Source organism: Orycteropus afer, unplaced genomic scaffold (genome assembly GCF_000298275.1).
Source record: "Orycteropus afer afer isolate SDZICR_OR568_19922 unplaced genomic scaffold, OryAfe1.0 scaffold00023, whole genome shotgun sequence".
NCBI classification, from domain to species: domain Eukaryota; kingdom Metazoa; phylum Chordata; class Mammalia; order Tubulidentata; family Orycteropodidae; genus Orycteropus; species Orycteropus afer.
This window is the reverse complement of record NW_006921610.1, coordinates 16,813,951-16,838,414: the sequence shown is the minus strand read 5'-3', so window position 1 is coordinate 16,838,414 and position 24,464 is coordinate 16,813,951. Positions and strand designations below refer to the sequence as shown.

At 36.2% G+C, this 24,464-nt stretch overlaps 1 protein-coding gene across 1 annotated transcript in view; it reads right to left on the bottom strand.

Annotated features, from left to right (window-relative positions):
- ZEB2 (zinc finger E-box binding homeobox 2) overlaps nucleotides 1-24,464 on the bottom strand; it is a 136,789-nt gene that overhangs the window by 18,674 nt on the left and 93,651 nt on the right. The window contains exon 3 of the mRNA XM_007934947.2: nucleotides 20,057-20,128. Coding sequence (XP_007933138.1) covers nucleotides 20,057-20,128 — 72 coding nt within the window. The remainder of the gene's footprint in view (nucleotides 1-20,056; nucleotides 20,129-24,464) is intronic.

Genomic DNA, 24,464 nt, shown 5'->3' with positions numbered 1-24,464 from the left:
TTTATCTTTATTATTTCAATATTTAGCTCAATATTTTAAAGCTTCTAACAATTAAATTAAGCTTACAGCCAATAGAAATAAAAAGTAACACCAAGAATAAGAAACTGGGATACTGCTATGTGATTTTGATATGATTTTAATTTTTGTTATTATGACTCTATTCCCATTAAATGAATAATAGTTATAAACCAATCATTTGTGTCACAAGATTTTGTATACTGGGAAACTTAGATGTGTTTCTGAAATAAGCTGTGGCTTAAATATCGTTAAAATTTTTTTTTGTCTATAAAACAGAGTTGGGACAGTAGCTGTTATGTTTTTCTCTATCCTAGCCAGGTGGAAAAAAAAAGTAATTTGCTAGTAGAAGAAATGGTGGAGTTCTACTTTCATAGTTTATGAGAGCAGTCATAACCTTGGTTCCACTATATTCTTTACCTCATCTTTTCTGCCATATAAGGTATTACAATATTGCCATACTAATATTACTTGGCTAATTGTGGCAGGGTGGTATTTGAGTAAGTCAGTCCATTTTTCTTTCTGGCGTTCATTGTTATGAACTTGTAGATTACAGATGAGAAGCATAGAAATTGGAACCATTATTTCAACAAGAATGCCTGGTATATGATAGGCATCGCGTCTTGTTCTAGTAAGCAAAAACAGAAATAAAAACAGATTTATTCTTTTCCTTTAGGAAACCATGAGAGAGATCAACACAATGGATATTATCTCAAAAATAAATATGTCATTACAAACTCAAATAAGTGTTATGAAAGAAAGTGATAGGAGGACCTGATGGAGTCTAGAAGACCAAGGAAGCTTTAATTGAGGAATCATGGAGTTAAATAATTTTAGAAACTGGGGAAGAGCAGCATGTGCAAAGATGTTGTCACTGGAAGAAGCCTGGTACATTTCAGGATCTAAAAGGATAGCACTAGGGTGCAGAAAGTGAAAGGAGAACAACATAGTGTAATGGTGGAGAGGCAGGCAGGGATCAGAGCATGCACACAGCGCAATCACTCTGTGAGGACTTGGGTCTATACTCTAAGAAAAACATGAAGGGTTGAAAAGTATTAAGCAAAAAGGATGGCTGGATGAAATTATGACTGTTTTTACTTTTAAAAGATGACTTTGGCTGTAGTGTGGAGTAGGGACTAGAAGAACAGAAAAGTGAGGTCTGGGAAACCAGTGAGGAGGCTTTTGCCATGAGTCAGGCAAAAAAGTTAACAAATTAATGATAGAGATGAACAAAAGCGGATGGGTTTGAGAGATACTTAAGAAGTACAGTCTCTGGATTTGGGAAATGATTGGTTGTGCCAAGGAGGGAGATGCCAAGATCTTCCCTTGGGCTCAGGTTTTCAGAATTTGATGGATTTTAGGTAACATTCACCAAAGCAAGGAACATTGGAATTCTAAAAAGACTTGAAACTATGAACAAATCCATTGGATCAAAGAAAAGGAAACTAGGGAGAATTATACTTTGTAGACTATTAAACTAAGTGCTAATAATCCTGAATGCTGTGATCTCAAATTTTTCTCTTTTGCCTTCTAATTTCTGTTAATTTAACAAGAACAATAGTTTGATTCCAAGACCTGTATTTTCCCCAAAAATATGTTTAAAATGTGCAGTAACAGATTAAGCTTTTATATATCATCTTGAAAATATGCTTAAGTCTTTTCTTACGTGGATTTAATACAAGAATATGAACAACTTGTTCCGACTTCTTTTCCACTAGTATATTCACAGTAACATGGATGCTTGCCAAAGGATAATAATTGGTGGTGATTGTGATGATGTCGTTTAACTTGCATCGTTAAGTCACTAGGAAGTATGTAGGAACTGCCAACTTGCACAGACTAGTGTTCATTGTTTTGGACTGTCAAAATTACTTTGAATCTATCAAAAAGAATCTTTTATTTTTAATGGTGAAGAAAGATATCCCACTAATCCACTGCCATTGAGTTGACTCTGACTCCTAGTGACCCTCCGGGACTGAGTAGAACTGCCCCATAGACTTTCCAAGGTTGTAAATCTTCATGGAAGCAGACTGTCATCTTTCTCCTGTAGAGCAGCTAGTGGGTTCAAATTGCCAACCTTTTGATTAGCAGCCCAGTGCTTTAACCACAGCGCCACCAGAGCTCCTATGCAAGATAAGGGGGAGAAAATGGCAGACCCAAGACGAAGGTTAGCAACTCAACTGATTTTACCAGTGACAGACTTCATTTTCAGTACTATAGCAGTAGAAACTAATGGAATAACATCTTTCTGACTCAGACTTCTTGGATGTTGTCAAATGCTCAGGCCATGATTTATTTTAGTTTTTCAAGAACAGTGTCCTATTTGATGACCTTAGAATAACCTAATAAAGTTGGATGGATATACATTTACTATCCTAATTTTATCTTGATATTTCAGCAACTTGAATTATCTGGCTATCTTTGCATGGATTTTCATTTGCATATGAATGTTTCTATCAGAAATGTAATCAAATGCAAATTCAATAGGATTTGCATTAATAGCCTTTTGGCTTAAAAGGAAGGAAAAGTCTGATTTTTCTGGATAGGCAAACTAAACTGCATCTAGAAACACACCTGATGTTTAGAGAGGCAATTCACTTGCTAGATCAAATTTGGCCATGCTAGATTTCTATTCAAGGATGATGGGGACAAAGGACATCAAATCACGTGCTCTCTTAAAAGCACCAACTGTGTCTTCATCATTTTTGTTTTTGAGTATTGAGAACATTGTCTAGGTATCAGTAGGCTCTCAATACATATTTATAAGAATGCATGTGGAATTAATTAGGAACTCTGGTGGCATCATGCCTAAGGCATTTGACTTCTAACCAGAAGGCTAGGGGTTCAAACCCACCAGCCGCTCCTCGGAAGGAAGGTTGGGCAATCTACTTCCACAGTGATATGGTCTGGGAAACCCAAGGAGGGGTCGCTATGAGTTGGATCTGACTCGATGGCAGTGTGTTTGGTTTTTTGGTTAACACTAATCTTAGTGTAGAGGTCTTCTAGTAAAAGGAAAGGTAAGATAAAATGCCTACAGTTGAGCTTGGGACTCAGACCTAATATTCAGGCCATTGAAGAGCAATTATATGATAAACTATGCAGTGGTGATCATAAATACATGCAAGATTTTGATAGAGTTCAGATGAGCATTTAAAGAAAAAAATTTCATGAGGCAGATAGCACTAAATCATTCAAATCTATTTGTTCTATCTGATTTTTTTTTCCATGTGGTATAGATATGCTATTGGTTATATATCTCAGTATATCTAGAGTCATTTAAGTGAAGTACTGTTAGAGACTTCCATGAGCTGGGTAGAAAATACGATTTTCTCCTTAAGCAGTTGCCATGGATATAATATGCTCTTTCCCTGGGGGTTCTACAGGCATTTGTAACATACTTTTTGAGCCTAGTGTCACAGCATTCTCCTTTGCCTGACAACTGCTCCCCACTCCCTTAGCCTTGAGCCTTATGGTAACTAAGGGAGCTGCCATGTTATTGCTTGATCCTGCTCCCCAGTCATGGTTGGTTGATTGCACCTGAAGTGAGTCAGTCTTAGTCCTCCATTCTCCAAGCCAAATAGTTGATTAGCCCAAGGGTAACCAATGGAGTCCCTCTCTGTAATTGTATGGCTTTGTTCCAAAGACAGCATAAAGGCAGTTTCTTTTTTGAGTGACTAGCTATAAGGTGTAGCACTAAGGAAATGTCAGTCATCTAGAGAAAGACGATTTGTAAAGAGAGAGAACAAAGCAGACACACCAAGAGAAGCAGAACAAGATGGTACAACCTGACAGTGAATTTCTAGCTCTACTTGAACTTTAGAGCAACCTATACCTCTGCCCTTCTGGTAGCTTTGTTGTCAACTCTTCTTAGATTCTGTGAGTCCCCGAAATTTCCTTTTCTGCTTTAGTTAGCTTGAGTTGTGTTTCTCACAACTTAGAACCAAAAACCACCCTAATTGATACTGTACTAGAACAAATGATAACATTTGGTCACTCTCAAAATTGTTGGGAAGGTTGAGGTTTTAATTCCATTTGGAAGTTTGTATTTTTGGCTTTTACATAGATTTTGTAATATTCTATAATAGACACAAGAATGAGGTAGAAAATTTTTTAGAAAGTTAGAGAATTCCCCATTGCATTTTTCTAGTGTAAAATCAACCTCATTTTTTTTCCTTCTGTAATCCTCTTCACTCCCTGGTCTCCTTGGAAGAACTGCCAAAACACACTGACAAAGGATATTTACATAGTATTTATGATCAAACCATAACAAAAATTCACAAGAAATCTCAAGTAATTTCTTTTCATACCTCCTCCAGAGATTTTGCATTTAGTCCTAAAATTTACCCTAATGTCTTGCAAATATCTCAACCTTCCCTAAGGTCAGGTAAACTTTTCTCTATCCAAAAAAAGAAAAGAAAAGAACATTATTAATTAAAAATGTTTCCTTATTGCCAAATGTATTTTAGTATTGTTAGGGTAATTTCTGGTCCTTTCAAGTCAGAAAAGTCTGAATTTTCTTTTTAATATATTGAGCTTACTAATGTTTAGTAATGATAAGTTTATAGCTTTCATTATGTCTATTTCAGATAGATAGTACCTTTTTTTTTTTTTTTTTTGGTAGGTATCGACAAATGTCAATATGGACAAATTTTTATAAAAGTTTTGCCCTCTCCAAAAAATTGTTGCCTGAGAAACAAGCAATGTTAACAGAACTCTAAATGAAAGAGAAATATTAGTCCCCAAATCAGTTAGCCTCCATAATCTAGTTGTTTTAGGATACTTGCCCAAAGGTACTTTAAAATGCTTTTTACTTAGTAGTGTTCACAAGCAGATAAATTCTGAGACCCCAGTCCTTATTCCTTCTGCTTTCCTTTTTCTTTTTCTTTACTTTTAGCTGTTCGCCGTTTAGTTTCTCTCTTTGTAACAAATAGATGTTCACACAGGAAGACATGTACTCTGTTATCACTGACATAATGCCCAGCACGTTTTTAATGTTCATTTTTTTAAAATTGAAAAATATATTTTAATATGATGCTAAGCTATTTTAATAAACATCAAAATGAACAAATGATTCTTTTCTAAAAGAAAATGTCTTGGAGGGTCCAGAAGAGCTGAAGCAAGTATGAGTACAAAACTGAGTAGAATCATTCAGCCATCCTTTTGCTTAATAACTGTTTATTGAGTGCCTACTAGTGCCAGAGGGAGCTCTGGTGGTGTAGTGCCTAAGGTATTTGACTTCTAACCAGAAGGCTGGTGGTTCAAACCCACCAGCCACTCCTTGGAAGGGCGCAATCTATTTCTGTAGAGATACTGCCTCGAAACCCAAGGAGGGTTCGCTATGAGTCGGACCTAACTCAACAGCAGTGAGCTTTTTTACTAGCGCCAGATAGTATGCTTGGGAAAGAGGACAGAACACTGTTGATTATATTTTTTCTTACACTTATGATTCTCATATTTAGAGACATACACATTAGATGCTTGTGATTCTATGATAACTGGACTTACAAATACATGAATGTGTACTCCGCTGCTAGCTGAAAATGAGAATCTGTAGTTTAAACTCACCAGTGGCTCCATGGGAGAAAAGTCTGGCTCCTTAAAAACTTCAGCCTTGGAGACCAGATGGGGCAGTTCTACTTTGTCTTATAGGGTCACTATGAGCCAGAATTGATTCGATGGCAACAACAAAACGTAAGAGGATTACAAGTATATGTGTGTATTTATATATATGTACACTTCTTCCATGTAATGTTGAAATGATATAATTCATATAATAACCTAGCCTTTAGTCACTTCATTAGGTCAAGGCTAAGAGACTTAAGGGAATTTTCATCAATCTAGGTAACTGGATCTGTCATCTTTTTGAAAAATAATCTCATTATTAACAACATCTTAGATGCTAAGAAAACAGACTATTATTTTTGATTTAGTCATCAATGTGTTGAATTTTTCAGTTTAAGAAATACTACTCAGCATTGGTTGAGATACATAAATTCTCATGTTACTTTGTTTAAAGTTAACTAATTAATGGAATGTAAGTATTTCATCATTAAAAATGCATGCGTGCATTTTAACAGAAGGCTTCCAAAATACATATTGGCACTAGATATCTAAAAGCAACTGTGAGAGAAGAGGATGATCTTTTTCTCATTACACAGCTACACGAGCAGCCCAGCAGAGCCTCCGACTGGTACAGAGGCATGTATAAAGCCAGGGAAGGGTAGTCAAGAGCAACAGCGAAGTTTTCTTCTCTCTTCTTGGGAATTAGTCCAGAATCTTGGCCAGTCTCTACACCCCTGCTCTGACATGGCTTTCTCCGAGGAACACATGTTCAGATGCCAATGAGAATTCCCCATGTGTCAGAGCTTTAGAACAGAGAGTCAAAGAATGAATAGGGGGGTGGGAATCTGTAGCACTCTACGGGACCAAATATATCTCCTAACAGCAGGAAGCAGCCCAGTCAGGAACAGAGTCTAATTTTAAAGTTAGATTTTATATTAGGGGACTGTGAAGATCAATATCTGTCCACAGTTTTAATTGCTCTGTCCAGACTGGTAAAGAGTTCATGTTTTGTTTTGTTTTTGAATTCCCAAATTAGAGAATATGTATTTATCTTTGACAGTACCGTGTAATCTAAAACTTGGGGACTGGTATACTAACAAAACAACTTTTAGAATATTTTATTTTAGGGAGGTTATGAAATAAATGAGACTTGGTGGTGCAGCCGTTAAGCCCTCGGTTGCTAACTAGAAGGTTGGCAGTTTGAGCCCACCAGCTGCTCTGTGGGAGAAAGACAATGCAGTCTGCTTCTGTAAAGATTCACAGCATTGGAAAGCCTATGGAGAAGTTCTACTCTGTCCTCCTATAGGGTTGCTATGAATCAGCATCGAGTCAATGGCAACAGGTTTGGTTTTTTTAGTTTATGAAATAAGGAGTTTTTCCCCAGCAATCCAGTGTTCTTTTGTAAAGACTCATCACACCTAGAAATGCTCTAAGACAATAATTTTCTAAATGTGGTCCTGAGGCCAAAAATGTCCCCAGACCAGCAGTATCATTATAACCTGGGAACTTGCTCCAAAAGTAAATACTTAGGACCCACTCCAGACCTACTGAATCAACAATCCGTGTTTTAGCAAACCCTTCAAGTGATTTTGATACATTCCCAGTCTGCAAACCACTGCTCTAGACATTCAATCCTCTGCCTCAAGTAACTCAGTAAGGCATTCAGAAGCATGAATGGCACAGAATTACTCCCCTGTCAGGTAGGCTCCAAGACTGTCTCAACAGAGTTCACACCCACCTGCTAATGTTTCTGAATATCATCTGCATATCTCAGTCATTGAACTTGCCACATCACATGTCTGTGAGCTACTATAGGCACAGATCATGTCTCATTCAGCTTTGTATCACCACTGGATAGTACAATGCCGGGCACATTGCTGATTCTCAATAATTAAATGATTAGACCAAGTTTCAGAATTCCTGGACCCGTCATTTTGGCTCAGCTATTTTATATCTCTGAATCTCAATTTCTGCATCTGTAAGGTGAGTCAGTGGGAGCTCTGGTGGTGTAGTGCCTAGGTATTTGACTGCTAACCAGAAGGCTGGCGGTTCAAACCCACCAGCCACTCCTCTGAAGGAAGATTGGACAATCTACTTCAGTAGTGATACTGCCTCGGAAACCCAAGGAGGGGTCACTATGAGTTGGATCCTACTTGATGGCAGTGAGTGTGTTTGTTTGTTTTTTGGTAAAGTAAGTCACTAGATGCTTTCTGGGATATCCTTGAAGTTTCAGAATTCTGTCATTTCAGTGGATTCATTTCCCTAATCTATTTTCTTTCCATTCATTGGCTAGGCCTACAGAGTTTTATCTGTTTGCTTTTCAATTAAAAACTTAAAGCAGCACAGCTTTCTAGTGGGGGAACCACATACACAGATTAAGAAAATTTATTTTAGAGGTGCCGTGAAACCACAGACAACATCACAAGGAAAACAGTGCTTAATAAATATGTGCTGAATGAATGAAGGAGACACTCAAGAAGCTTGGGATTTCAGTGATTTTTTTGTGGAAACTCTTGCTGTGAAGTGGAGATAGCTGTTTGTAATCGCAAACAAAGCTAATAAAACCTCAGCATTCATTAGCCAGGAAGTGAAAGGCTCTTCTTGGTGTACGCTGATTACAGTCTGAAAATGACCCTCCTGTCTAACCTGCCAAGTGCTACTTCTGTTTTCCTCTCTTCAGAACCTTTCCTTTCTCTATTTTCAAAAAACTCATTGTATGAAATTAATTTGAAAATGGTGATTTGCATGACAAATGTCTGACTGTATGACCAAACTCTTACAACATATAAAAGTGTGACAGAGATGATAAATAAGAAGAAAATGACAGGCTTTGTAATAGCATGACTCCCTCCTTGTTAAGTATTTAGGTACAAATGGAATTACCTGATAAACGGATCTTGTACAATTGATTAACACTATATATCCACTCCAATCTTGTTGAGGAATACTTCATGATCAAGCTTGTGTGGTTTCTTTTACTCAGATAAGAAAGGTGGCTAATTTAAAAGTTTTAATTTAAACTCCATGTAATAATAATAAAAGTAATTGGAAGTTATTAAACTGAGAGGATAATAAAGATACAAAAAATTTTCTTACTCTTTTCCCTTCTTCTATACTAAGGATATAATACACAGAATTTATTATTAAAGAAGCTTAATTGCCTGCTAGCCTGCTAATCTCATCATTGTTGTTGTTGTCAGGTGCCATTGAGTCAGTTTTGACTCCTATCAGCCCTAAGTATGGCAGAAGGAAACACTGCCTGGTCTTGTGCCATCCTCACAATTGTTGCTATGTTTAATCCCATTGTTGCAGCCACCGTGTCAGTCCATTTCGATAAGGGTCTCTTTTTCGCTGACCCTCCACCAAGCATAATCTCCTTCCAAGAGAGATTTGTCCATTCTTGTCAATTTTCTTCACCAATACCATAATTCAAAAGCACCATTCTTCTTGTTGCTCTTATTTACTGTACAGCTTTTGCATGTATACGAGGCAATTCAAAACACTATGGCTTGGGTCAGGCCTGACATTTTTGCTTTTTTAACTTTTCGAATAGGTCTTTTGCAGCAGATTTGCCCCATGAAATACATCATTTGATTTCTTGATTCCTCTCCATAGGCATTGATGGTGTAAAATGAAATCCTTGACAACTTCAATATTTTCTCCATTTATCATGATAATGCTTATTGGTCCAGTTGTGAGGATTTTCTTTTCTTTATGTTGAGGTGTAATCCATACTGAAGACTGTAGTCTTTGATCTTCATCAGTAAGTGCTTCAAGTCTTCTTCACTTTGAGCAAGCAAAGTTGTATCATTTGCATATTGCCGCTTTTTAATGAGTCTTCCTGCAATCCTGATGCCATGTTCCTCTTCATATAGTCCAACTTCCCAGATTGTATGCGCAGCGTACAAACTGAGTGAAGTACAGGAGCAACCCTGATGGACACCTTTCTTGGTTTTAATATTTGACCAAATTAGGAGAGTCATACCTTGTACCACAGTGTTTCTTGCTCAAGCAAGATTTTCCATCCAGGTCTAGATTTTTAATCGGGATTCACTTGTTCTGGACACACCCCAAGAAGAAACCTGGACAGAATTGGTGGTTTTATTTGGTATTTCAGGTGGTCAATTCCTAATCTCCTCTTCGCCTCCTGCCTTATTCTCTGCTACTATCCTAATGCATTTTGTGAGCTATAATCAGGACTGGCTACATAGTTTGTGGGGCCCAGTGCAAAACTGTTAAGAATTTCAGGATGGCAACAGCCTAGCATTAAACTGTGAACTCACTAAATGCAGAACCCTGTGCATTTGTGCAAATTGGAAGCCTATAAAGCTGGCCCTGGGTATAATGAGGCAGGGCCCTGAAAGCTCCCCATTCCCTCCCCAACTAGAGCAACTCATGCTTTCTGTTTTCTTTGTCCATACTTCCTAGTAAAATTTCATTAGAAAAAAGGGTATAGTGAGGTAGAGTCTGAAAATTACTTTTCTAGTCAAATTTTCTAGTTTACTTTAACAGATGACAGAATTAAGATCAGCAAGGTTAATGATTCAAACGGTTACACAACCAGTTTCTGGAATTGCTGGATGTAGAATTTATATATCCTGACTCTTAACCAATTGCTCTTTCCACTATGTTATAATGACTGAGTTTGTGCAAGCGCGTGCGCACGTGTGTGTGTGTGTGTGTGTGTGAGAGAGAGAGAGAGAGAGAGGGAGAGGGAGAGAGAGAGAGAGAGAGAGACAAGAAAGACCCATCTGTTTGAAAATTACAGTTTTTTTAATCACACCTAACTGATCCGATGGAGTTTCTGGGTGGTGCAAACAATCAAGGTGCTTGGCCTCTAACTGAGAGGTTGGAGGTTGAAGTCCACCCCAAGGCACTCTGAAGAAAATCCTGACCATGTGCTCCTGAAAAATTAGCCATTAAAAAACCCTATGGAGCACAGTTCTATTCTGATACACATGGGGTCACCATAAGTTGACTCAACAACTGGCTTGATCTGATTTGAACAGGCTCTTGATGCTGAAAAGATCATGATGATGCTATAAGTAATTCTAAATAATACACATTATTATACCATAAGGAGCCCTGGTGGGGCAGTGGTTAAACGCTCAGATGTTAACCAGAAAGTTGGTGGTTCAAACCCACTAGCCTCAGGTAGCGTAATGCCTAAAGCACTTGACTGCTAACCAGAAGGCTGGAAACTCAAGGAGAGGTCGCTATGAGTCAGATCTGACTCAAGGGCACATAACAACAACAACAACAAGCCACTCTGTGGAAGAAAGCTATGGCAGTTTGCTCTGGTAAAGATTTACAGCCTTGGAAACTCTATGGGGCAGTTCTGCTCTATCCTATAGGGTCACTATGAGTCAGAATTGACTTGATGGCAATGGGTTTGGTTTTCAGTTGATTATACCACAAAATTAGTATGAGGAAAGCCAATTAAAATGCCCACTTTAATACATACATAAGCACACACACACACACATATATATATGTATGTATATAATGCAGGTACCTTAGTGGTTGTTAACAAGTAATGAACGTTTTATTTGTTGTCTCTCTGATTCATGCAGGGCATGAAGAAAAAAAGATATGATTCCAGTTAAATTCTTAACATTTTTTTCTCACATTTTTTTGTGTGTCCCCATGTCTTGTACATTTGTTTTATTTACTCACTTGGTGATCCAGAAATGGATCAGCCATCGTACAATTTCTTTAAGATGCTTATTTTTTACAATTCCATTTATTATTTAAAGATAGTATTTTCCTAAATTGGATTTTTCTAATTTTTCATCAAGCCTCAAAGGCACTCAACCTACAATAACTTTCTGAAGCACCCTGCCAAGGTGAATTTTTATTAACTATTGATTTATTAGAGAGCTCTGGGAGCATAATGCTTAAGGCACTTGACTGCTAACCAGAAGGCTGGCGGTTCAAACCCACCAGCCACCACTCAGAAGGAAGCTGGGACAATCTACTTCCGTAGTGATACTGCCTCAGAAACCCAAGGAGGGGTCCCTATGCGTCGGGTCTGACTCAACCGCACATAACAACAAACAACATTGTCTAATTAGTTATTTGATTGTAATTTATTATATAAAAATGTCTCATACTTAGTTTAGGACTAGAGAACAAAAAAGAACTTCATTCAAGGTTCATTTTGCTTTCCCATTTCGCATATTACTTGCTTATCCCCCCACATGCTTAATAATATCCTCCTACATGCATTCCACTTTTACAGAGCAAATGAAACTGTGTCATTCCTTGATAATATCCCCTCCCTCATGGACCTTCCCAGCAGAGCCTGTTCTTGCTTTCATCTGTGTTGACACACACAAAAAGGAGGATGTCAACATGCTCCTTAATTCACACCACTGTTTTTGAACCTGCTTTCCTGTTCCATTAATTCATTCTTTTATCCGCCAATTCAACAACCTGTTTATCAATCATCAATACTGTATAAACTATTGCACCTATTAAGAAGAAATATGGACAAGAGCAAAGTCATCTCAACCCTCAAAGAGTCTTCTATCTGCAACAGTAATTTTTTGAAGTCTGAGTCATCAATTTTCATCATCATGTTTCAGGACATTACCTATAAAGCTCAAGAACAAATCCCATGATTTTGTTTTCCCCAGGCTGCCATTGCTATTATTTTGGGAAACAACATCATTCAAAGGTAAGTCCATACAGAATCCTGGACTCACAGAGCACTGACTTTCTCATGTCCAACAACATGATGGCCACACCTCTGTATGGACTAAACCTGGGACAATTCCATCTCTAAGAACCAGAACTTGGAAATTTCACTCCCTAATTTCAGTCTTCTGTCCTTCTCCATCATTCAGTTCCTTGTTCTCCTGACACACATAGTTAATTTTGATAACCAGGCCCTGACAAGTCCTCCAGTCCATCTCATCTGTTTCTGTTTTACTAACTTCTTGGCTGAGGTTAGGACTCAAAATCACTTCCATCTTTGCCCCTTATTCTAGTATAATTCTTAGCTTGCCAAACTAAAATCCAGTCCTGTTTCTCTGCTTCTGGAATACCAAAAATGTCTAAAGAAGCTTAAATAATTGTATAGATTTTTTTTAGACTACCTTACCAGAATAAGGTTTTCTTTTTTAAAAAATAAATGCTTATAGCTGAATCTCTATGCAATTACTCTAAATTTTCACTCAAGAGGCCAATACTACTTCCATTCCCTTACTGTTAACTGATGATGGTGATCTCTTTTTCTACGTACTTCAGAGGGCAATCAGTATGATGTGAACTCTCTGACATATCTTAAATTCAAACAAAATCTGTCTACCATCACTCTTCCTTCTTTGGATCTTACTGCTAAAATGTGTCCCTGTCCACTGCCAAGGCTACCATCTAAAGCGATCCACTCACAACTCTTCAGCATCTTTTATCATCCTCCTTTTAAATTTTCAATCTTTCTCTCTTTTACTTACTGACATGTTTAGTAAGCCTTTGTCCCAAAGAAAACCTCCCCTCAGATATGCAGTATCTTTAAGGCATCCATTTTCCTATATCTTCAATCTTTGGACTCTACACTCTTTAAGAAACCCTCCACAACCATAGACATTTTTTCATTTGAATCTACAAAGCATGTTGTATTTTAAATATAAACACCTTAATCCATGTAATATTATAAAAGCCCAAAACCGATCCGACTGCCATTGAGTCGATTCCGACTCATAGCGACCCTCGTGGGGTTTTCAAGTCTGACAGTCTTTACGGAAGTAGATTGCTTCACCTTCCTCCTCCAGAGCAGCTGATGGGTTTTGAACCTGTGACCTTCTTGTTAAATATTTTATTATAAATAATAATAACAGTAATAGTAGGTAGGAACAATTTAGCATTTATTATTCCTTAACATTATGCAAAATGTTTTATATGCATTCCTTATTTGTTTACCATTTTTAAATTCACTTTATTGAATATAAGTCCTTAATGAACAAGACTCTTCTTTGCTCATTATACCTTTCATTATGTCTAACAAAATTTTATATTTAATAGGGTCACAATAAAAGACTATTAATTTTAATAGTTAATGAAGTTATAATTAATAATTTGTAAATTATACCTTCCTGTCATTATGGTGTTTATTTTTCCTATTGGCTCCATTTTAGATTTAAAGTCCTTAAGGACAAGAACTACATCTTGTGTTTTCTTTGAGTCTCTTTCTGAAGTCTCAGTTCAGATTCTGCACAGAAGGAATACTCTGAAAGAATTAATGCAGGTAACTTAGCGGTTGTTAACAAGTGATGAACGTTTTATTTGTTGTCTCTCTGATTGTTATGCAGGGCATGAAGAAAAAAAGATATGATTCCAGATGCTAGTCAAATCAAGTTACAGATTTATGATCAAATAAAGTTACAGTTACAAAGTAACATTATAAATATTACCAAATCCTCCTCTTCTACAATTAAGAAAAAAAGATGCTAAATAAAGATGAAATTAAATAGAAAACTAAATTATCTCTTAACCTTCACATTTTAACTTCACCTGCATTGCCAGAGCAGTGAAAGGAAATTTGTCCTTCAAGTTTTTCTGGATATCAAGAGAATCTAATTGGCAAGCACTCTCAGAATGGACTGGTTAGTCCTTCCAGTACAAATTTTTAAATATTATATTTTTTGTTTTCTAGAGAAGATGTTAATTAATGAGGTGCCTATGTGAAAGGAGGAAGTGTTCAGAGTGCATTTATTCCTTAATGAATAAAAGTAGTTTCAAGCTTACATGCAGGTCAAAAAAAAAAAAGAAAAGAAAACCAAACAAAAAACTAGTATGAGTTCCTAGTATATGTTAGGCATTATACTAAGGACTTTAAAAATGACAGGTCACTTAATCCCTACAATGAGATGTTATGCATAGGGAAACATTATTTCTACTTTATTGATATAGAAAGGAAGGCGTATCAATTATATACTCAAGTTTACATAATTAGTAATTGGGAGACATAAATTTAAAATATTTTTATTTGACTCTAGAATCTAGAATATCCCAAGCTACCATTTGCCTCACATGTATAAAAGCATCTATATACAGAAGAAAAAAAAAAAAAAACACTACTATCGAGTTGATTCTGACTCATAGCGACCCCCATTGGGTTTCTGAGGCTGTATATCTTTACGGAAGTAGATTGCTGCATCTTCCTTCCACGGAGTGGCTGCATCTATATATTATTCTTAAAATATTGGAAGCATATTTTAATGACTATACTTAGAATCTATATAGTTAGTTCCAGGACAATAATTTTCCTGCCATATGTAAGATTAGTAACTGAGCTCTAAATCAGATTTGCCCAGTTTTCAGATGCAAGTCGCTATTTTTTTTTTCCCCCTCCAATAAAGGAAGCAAAGATTCAGGTGGTTATTAATAGCCCTTTATAGCTAGTGTACTAGATTGTCTGAGTAAATATAACTTTCACACATTCAAAGAGGAAAACATCAGGGGCCTATTTGGGTCTTGATATGCACATGGAACTGCATTAATGCTAAGGATCACCATGGACCTACGATAGATACTTGTTACTACTAATGTACTAATGTGTAGGCTAACTCATGTTTATAATGCTCCTAAATTTTTCCATTTCTCTAATCTTCTTAGAAAAAGAATTTTTTTACACACTCTTAAAAACTCTATATAATAACTTCATTCTGAATTTGAATCCTATTCATATCTGAAAGATGTAGGGTTCTTTGTAAAAAGGCATTCTTTATCTTATGAGCTAAAGTATACAATTTTCATTCTTATTTTTAAACATTAAAATCAGTGAAATTATACATGGTGCAAGTTATTCATATAAATCAGGGGTTGCAACGCTTTATGTAGTTATAAATCAATTTTGCTGCACTGCACTAACCCTGATGTTAAAAAGTAGTGACACTCCAGGCTGTTATTCTTTGCCTTTAACAAGTTGATTTCAGAGACTAAAATCCTGGTGTCAGTCTCTGTAGATACTGGATGGAATCTCCTTTACAGGGAATGTTTCCCCTATCATGTTTTCTTTTCTCAGAGTCCCATTTTTTCTCCACTAAATACCCACTCATTTATTTATTCATTCATTTTGCCAGTCATGTCTACCATGTGTGTTTGCTGCTGTACTGCGCACTTTGAGACAAACAGGGGATAGCCCTTTCCTTAAAGTAAGTATTTCCAGGCATTTACTAAGGTCAATCTATTATTCATTATTTATTTAATTACCTTAACAATCTTATCAGGTAGATACCATGATAATCTACTCATATTTTATAGCTGAAGCAATCTCTTGTCCTCATTCAATTAAGTAGGTAAAATAGGTACATAATATAAAGAGGAACAATATCAATATACTAAAATTAGTGGTACACCCTAGAGCTGTGGAATTTCAGAAAAGATGAGACTGATGTGGGTTGAAGTGTTCAAGAATGACCACATTAAGGAAATGAGACATGAGCTGGCCCTGAAGAACAGAAGGGGGTAAAACTCTGATGATGACTGGAAGAGAGGGGCTGGGCGATTCCAGTCTGAGGGATAACAGGGACAGAGATTCAGAGGTTAGAATAAACATGATTATTCTTTTGTATCAACAAGGGATTTGGTACAAGAAGAATGGAACACTGTTGGAATGAAATGGATGGCACTTAATATTGGACTGAGAAATGTGGATTTTGTCCCTTAAGTAATAAGGAGGCAATTAAGGATTCTAAGAAGGGAACTTCTTGATTTGGGGTAAGGCTTTGGGTAGGAAGCAGTAAAGTTAAGGTTGGAAAGAGATAAGTATTTATTCTCTAAAAGGGGAGTGTTATAAACTGAGGGCCACAAATCAATTTCTAATTGTCAAGTCCAAAGTGTCTGCTAAGCATTCATCTACAACTGTAGTTATTTGAAGTTTTGACTGAGTTGAACACCCTCTCCTTTTTGAAACTTTCTTTTCCTTCTAGATGTTTAAATTATTTTTTCTATCCTTAACATCTTCTTTCCTTCAGTGCATTTGATTTTTCTCCCTACCCACCCAGAGCCCTGGCCTCAACTTTCTACTTGTTCAATAAATATCTTCTCAGCTGCAAATCTCATTGTCCCATGATGTTAAATACCATCTGTGTATATATATATATATATATATATATATGTGTGTGTATATATATATATATACACACACACACATGAGTTTCAAATCACTATCTCCAGCCTTGGCATCTTCGGTTTCATTTTCAATGGACATTCTTACATATGTGTCTAACTCTTACATGAAAATCCTTATGTCTAAACACCAGCTCAATGGCTCCTCAAAACGGAATCCTGTATATCTAGAATAGCAAGTACTGCCTTATTCTACTGTTGTTAAGTTGCCGTTGTGTTGATTCTTACTGATGGTGACCGATGTATTACAAAGTAGAACTGATCCATAGGGTTTCCTTGACTGTAATCATAACAGAAGCAGATTATCAAAACTTTTTTCCACCTTACCACTGGGTGGGTTAGAATCACCAACCTTTAAGTTAGCAGTCTAGAGCAAACCATTTGTGCCACCTAGGGACCTTCTCGAGAGCTCTGGTGGCATAATGCCTAAGGCATTTGATTGCTAACCAGAAGGCTGATGATTCAAACCCACCAGCCACTCCTCGGAAGGAAGATTGGGCAATCTGCTTCTGTAGAGATACTGCCTCAGAAACCCAAGGAGAGGTCGCTATGAGTGGGGTCTGACTCTACAGCAGTGAGTTTGGTTTTTTGTTTTTGAGGGACCTTCTCAGCATATTCTATTGTGCTGGTTATGTGCTATTGAGTTGATTTTTAACTCACAGTGACCACATGTGACAGAGTAGAACTGCCTATAAGATTTTCTAGGCTGTAATCTCTATGGGAGCAAGTCACCAGGTCTTTCTCCTGCAGAGCCATTTGGTGGGTTTGCACTACCAACCTTTTGGTTAGTACCCAAGTGCTTAACTACTGCACCACCAGGGCTCCTTTGCCATATTCTAGACACCCATGGCCACGTTGACTGCGTTACTGAGAGAATCAATTGGTTATTAAGAAGTTATGGTGTTAATTTCTCCACTGTCACTACCCTAGGTCAAGCTTTTGTTTTGTTTGTCATTTTATACCTGACTAACTACAATGAGTTCCAGTTGGTCTCTTAAAATTTTTGACCCACGGAAATCATGGTAGTATAATATGACCTAGAATCTTTTTGTTTGATGCTTTATCTCTCTACCAAATTAAACGTCCAGTTTTATTTCGCCTGAAATGCTCTGTAGGGCCCTATGCTTTAATGAAACCCGTTTACTCTTTATCCTCTGAATAGATAGCATACTTTCCTGCCTTGGCTCACACACCCTCCTCTGCTAGAAAGCCCTCCCTCATTCCTCTATAACTATAGAAAATCTACTCAGTTCAAAGCCTTAACCGAATTCCCACCTCATAGGTTCTCTCCTACTTCTGCAATTCCAAAGCATTATGGTGGCTGCCTTTTTTTTTTTTTTTTGCATATTTGTTCCATGTTTTCACTCATTGTTCATTATTTTCTCATGCATGTTAGTCTCATCTTCCAAATTAAATAGTGACCATATTTTAGTCTTCCTGGTCTATCTTCCACATACACACATGGTAACTATATAGAAGACACTCAATAAATACAAATTGATTGATTGAATAAATATGAATTGTAAGAAATAGTAAGTAACATGAGGAAGGGAGATTTTAAAGCCTGGTGAAAGGGCATTCAAATTGATTTTTAAATTTTCTGAATAGGAACAATATTTATTAACCTCACTTTAGATTCTAGGTGTATAAAACTGCTAGTACATTGTCACTTTGTGGGGTAAATTTAATTTTGGAACACTTTAAATGTTTATAAAGGTAATAAAAATAGCTTTTAATTATTTGAAGTTGAAATATAACATTTATTTTTAAAAGGAAAATGCAACCATTTCTGACCTTATGAGTTGGGACATCATAAAAATTTTCTAATTCATAGTATCTTTTTAATATCATACTTTTATATAAAGTTATTTGGTATTACTCCTATTTTGACATGCTCAGAGTAGCCCTGACACATAAAATATTAAAGTTAGAAAGATTCTTAGCACAAAAATTCAATCTATTCATTTTTCAATTTATTCATTCATTCTGGTGTGGGTCTTGAGCTCCAAAGAGAGTAAGTGATGTGCCAAAGGTTACATTTTGAGAACTGTCTAGAAATTAGGATTCTTGTTTCCCAAATCTGTAACTTTTCTATAACCACATGTTGTACAGTTTCATCTTTGTACCTGAAATTAAGGGACATTATTCAAATGAGAAAAAATTACAATAGTTTTTCATTATTTCTCCTACTTTACCCCCAAGAAAATGAATTAGTGCCTTTTAAGTTATTTATAAGAGCATTCTAAATAGAAGCACAGCATGAGCAGTTATGATGTGTATCAACATAAGAGAGAGATGACTATCATCTTGATTATTTACAGTTATAAAATTTCATAAAACTGCATTTTTCCATTGGTGATTGGGTCGAAGTAATCATGTGATTTTTTTTTTTTTTTTTTAAGTTTTGTTTTGGAAGATTATTTTATACTGGTCATTATGCTAATATTTGTAATGGTAGTGTGGAGGACTGTTTGAAACACCAAAAATAATTAGTTCCATCCAGGAAAAGCGAGATAAACATAGTGAGTCAACCTAAATTTGAGTTGGTGACATGAGAATATGTGAAAAGATGCCATTCAGTTTTAGGGAAAGAATATGGAATTTCACAACTGTCCTGAAACTCCATCCTATAGCAACAGCAGAGTAAAACAAAAACACCACTTAAATGTTTCCCATTGTAACTTTTCAGCTAAAAGATGCAAAGAACTTAAAGTGCAGAAAGAATAAAAAGGAATGGGAGTGATGAATTTTTTTGTGAGGTATATTTGTTGGTTTGCTTTCTGAAACAAATTATTTTCCAATATAAGTGACACCTTATGATTTGAATTTTCCATAACTGATACCCAGTGGTGACCAGGAGAGGCATATCATATTCTAATTTTAAAGTTATTTATGTTGTTGTTGTTATGTGCCATCGAATTGGACCCGACTCATAGTGACCCTTCATTGGGTTGCCGAGGCAGTATCACTATGGAAGCAGATTGCCCCATCTTCCTTCCGAGGAGTGGCTGGTGGGTTTGAACTGCCAGCCTTCTGGTTAGCAGTCAAGTATCTTTTTATGCAATCTTTAAAAATGATGACTGTAAGTTTGCCCAATCTATGCTAGGAAAGAATCTATTTTTTAGTTCAGTATTTTTGACCTTCAGAAGCAAATTGGGGTATATGGATGAAAGATATATTTGATGAATAAAATACCAAAATGTAGAGAACTCTGCTTTGAAACAAAAGTCTAACTTAACTGTTAAGTCATGGGATACAAATAGATGGGGCAGTGTTTCTTTCTCTGACTCACAGAATGCACATGACACAGGACAAATAGGATCTTGGCGTGATAAACTTAACTTACCTGTACCATTGTTAATTGTGGTCTGGATCGTGGCTTCTGGCCCCATAGTGTCATAGTCTTCCTTCATTTCTTCTGTAGAGAAAAATTATCTTTAGCATTTGAAAACTGTAGAAAGGCTTACTATACACTAAGCATGCCAACCACAGGAACAAGGAAGATTCTTTTAAAGGAAACAGAGAAAAGGCTTGTTGTAAACCTCTAAACAATAGCTTTGTTCAGGCAAGTGAATGAATCCAATAGTGCTAGCTTGCACAAGAACTTATTTACTTTAAGCATTACTGCAAGCTGTGAAAAACAGAGGTGCTTATTTGGGGTAAACGAAGGGCTTTTTTTCTGGTGGCAGTTCCAGTGACAAACAGGGGGAAGGATATTATTTTTTCAAGAAGAGTCAAAAGCAACTAAGTATCTGTAGTTATGAAGAGGCATACTAGCTGGTATGCCTCTGGTAATTCTGCATGCTTCGTGACAAGTCAGAATTTCTTATTTTATTTTCATGCTTTTTTGTTTTTCTCCCTTGGGGTAGCTCTGATTGTTCTAATCTATGCAAGAATTTTTTTTTTTTAAACCTAAGTCTACATATCAAAATTTGGAATGTTCAGTTTATATAACAAGCATCCCAGAGGTACTGAAAATGAATGCCCACTGTTTCCAAATCATACCTTCCTTATTTCTTTCCACACCATTCCATAAATACCTGTTCCTTTCTATCCCAACAGATAATCATAGTCATTTCTGAAGGGAAAAGTATATAGATGTAACAACAGTTTATTGTTCTTATAAAGATGAAAATATGTAACATTTGAAGTTGAAGATTAATAAATGATAAAGGGTCATTTTCATCACTGTAGTATTTTAAAATAAGACAGAGTTTGAACTAAGAGAGAACTCTTGAAATTTCTGCCTACCAAATTGTAGAGGATGTGAGAATGCAGAGGACAGCTGACAGTGAAAATCCTTCCAGTTAAGTAAATTAAACATGAACTTTTAAATATCATATTTTTAAAATAGCAATATTGATGAGAACCAAATATGATTCAGGATTAATATTGCCATGATAATAATCATTTTACTTAAAACAAGGAAAACATAAATAGGGCTCTGTGAGTTCCCAAGTTTATCGTGACATTCTTTGCTTATCACATTCTAGTCATAATTGATAGAAAAACAGTTCCTAGCAAATGCCACAGCAAAATTAAAATACATAATCATTTTTAATTGGTGGTTTTACAAGCAGTATCTTGCTATTGGTTTATGGGCCCAGAGCTGAAAAATCACGAGCAGTCTTAAGTTAAAAGACATAGGTATAAACAGATGCTAATTTAATGCCACTGCACATAACAGTCAGAAAATTTGAATGGTATTTGTTTAAGTTGTACAATAACCTTGATTTCAATCCCAGGCCTGGACTTCTGCCTTGGTTAAGAAATATTTTCACAGGGCTATTTTGCATAAAACATTTAGAAGTTCAATATATAGTAATATAGTATTGTCAATTATAATAATTGATCGGTTGAAAGGTTCCCTCATCTGATATTTTTATCAGTCTCTGCAAGGAATTAAATTAAAGTATTTCTGAGAAGTTCTGTAGTAGATATAAATATAGCTTTTGTGTCTTTCTTCCTCAGTCATCTCATGTGATTTCTGGTAGCCAAGAGTCACAAGAATCATAAGTTTTCCATCTGAGAGCACATCGAGTCACTGAGGGGAAAACAGTTAACAGCATTTTTTTTTTTTTTTTTTTGCATAATAGTGGTAATGTTCAAGATTTCTGCTGTACTTCCTTCCTCATTGTCATTTTCTTATGAAAAAGTAAAGAGAAGTTAGAGTAGGTGGTTGCTTCCCAAATTAATAAATGTTGGGTATGCAAATGTGTATTTGGCACTTGGTCTACATTGCATTCCATTAGCTATAAGTCTCTTTTACCAAAGATTGCATAACTGCGATCTTTCGGAGATGTTAGATGAGATGGTGTCACTTTTACTAGGAATGTACTTTGCTTCAATTTACTGAATATCACCCATTTTCTTGTTTCAAGCTCAATTTATTAAGTCTTTTAGGTATTTATTTGAAATTCTACATATACCCACTGCTGTCGAGTGGATTTCCACTCATAGTGACCCTATAGGACAGAGTAGAACTGCCCCATAGGGTTTCCAAGGCTGTAAATCTTTACAGAAGCAGACTGCCACATCTTTCTCCAACAGAGCAGCTGGTGGATTCTAACCTCTGACCTTTCAGTTAGTCTAGCACTTTACCCACTGAACCACAAAGGCTCCTTAAATCCTATGTATGTTCTTATTTAATTAAATTTCAAGGAATCCATATTCAGAAGAACATAGGCATGTGTAATTTAGGAATATGTCCTCTGAATTAAGGCAGTCCTGGCTGTCTTTCTGCCTCATGCATAACCTTAAACATTTTGCAAGACACCTCTGACTCAGCATACTGCGTCTAAAACCACAGTGTATTTATTTTTTAAACACTTGTAAAAGTTTGCGTTTTCCAGCCACCCTTGGGATGAAGGTTTGTAAAAATAAAGAGCACTTTCTTCCTTGAGGTGAAGAATCCTTGAATAAGCAGAAAGAGGCCTAGATGCAGGTGATTTATTTAAGTCTGTGTCAATGATAATGATGTCATGGTTTCCAGCACAATGTGTCCACCCCATTGTGGGACGAAAGAATGTCAAGGACAATTCCAAACACAAAACTTTGATTGTGCTGGAACCGGAAAGGCACAGTAAGAACTCCACTGCACTCTTCAGTTCAAAACCTGCATCCTGCAGACAAACTACAGAAAGCATGGGAGAAAGAGCAAAGGAGAGGGGGCTTATCTCAGAGTAAAGCTATGTGCTGAGGTATGATGGTAGACAGCCAGGCACCAGGGATAAAACACTACTAAATAAAACAGCACCAGAATTAGAATTATTGTCTATATTGTGTGTTTTGAACAATAAAAAAGAAAAATATTTTATCAGAAGAAAAATGTGTTATCTACGAGTCAGGATAAACAATGAGTAGCTTTTTAAGACCAATTTCTTTTCATTAGACATCAAGGCACCACATCAGAGCACTTTTAGAACAATAATAAAAAAAAAGAACAATAAATCATTACTAATGATTAGAACTAGACAGGTAATAGCTGGGTAACTTTCTTGGTCCAAATAGCCAAATGAGATTAGGGATTTACATTTTATTTAATTATTGTGATTCCAGAATGCTAGTTTATTTACCATAAAGGTAAGAGCGAAGAGCAGCCTGGACATTTGTATCACAGGCACCATTAACTACAGGTGATAAGAGCGTCTGCAATGCATTCATATGGATTACTGTATATTAAAACATTTAGCATTATGATCCATGACCACCACATAAAGCTGCCACAATCACAAAGTACAACTATACTGACACTGTGGTTTTGGCTGTTTTTCAACTATTTATCTTAATTTTTTCAAATTAAACTTTTTTTTTTTTTAAGAAGTTTGGAGCTCTACATTTGTTATATCATTATTAATTATTCCTTTAAGGGTAGAAATTCTAGTAATTGGTCCTTACCCTTGATTTCTAGATATTAAAATTTAAAGCATCAGAACATTCATTCTTATAGCCCTGCATATCTAGTTCATTAACAAATATGAATAGCTAACACCAGCTCATTTAAATAGTATGTCTTACATGAGTTCTCGCCACACTCTGTTTCTGTCACACTGCTCCCAAGAATCATTGGCTCTTATTATACATGTAAATGGCTATCATAAAAATAAAAATTTCATTTAAGATTGTTAATGACTTCTGCAGCAGTCAGACTTCCTTTAATGATCATCCTCTGCCCCTAATTAAACGTATTTATCTTTCAAGCATCTTTGGCTGAGTTCTCCCTCATAGTTGAAAATCTAAAACCTTAAGTCTTAATGGATATAACGATAAATGTTTATGTGTGGGATTGCTGAGATTCGAGAAACCTTCACCGAAAGCAAAATTGGAAACAGAAAGAGTACAAAACTTGGCACAGTGTGTTAGGAAAAGGAAAAACAAACACACTACGCTCAAACTGCCATCAGTCTTTTCTCTTTTTCTTCCCCCCCCCATTTAATTTTCTTTAGTAGTGAAAATGCTTTTATTATCCTCCTTCCAGTATACCAAACAATTCGTCTGCCTACGTTTGATGTTTTATGGTCTGCGACATCACAATAGCATATAGGTAGACTCTTGTGCTTACTTATTTCCTTCCCACCCACTTTACCAATTTATAAAAATGCTATTGTTACTCATATCGTAAGAGAAAAAGCAAGGTGGGGTAAGTAATTGTAGCTCACATTGAGTCCTGGGAATAGAAATCAAGGAGACATGAAAGTATAGAGAGATCTTCTTGCTTGGTTTGGTTTTTATAATTTTACAGACTTCCTTAACAG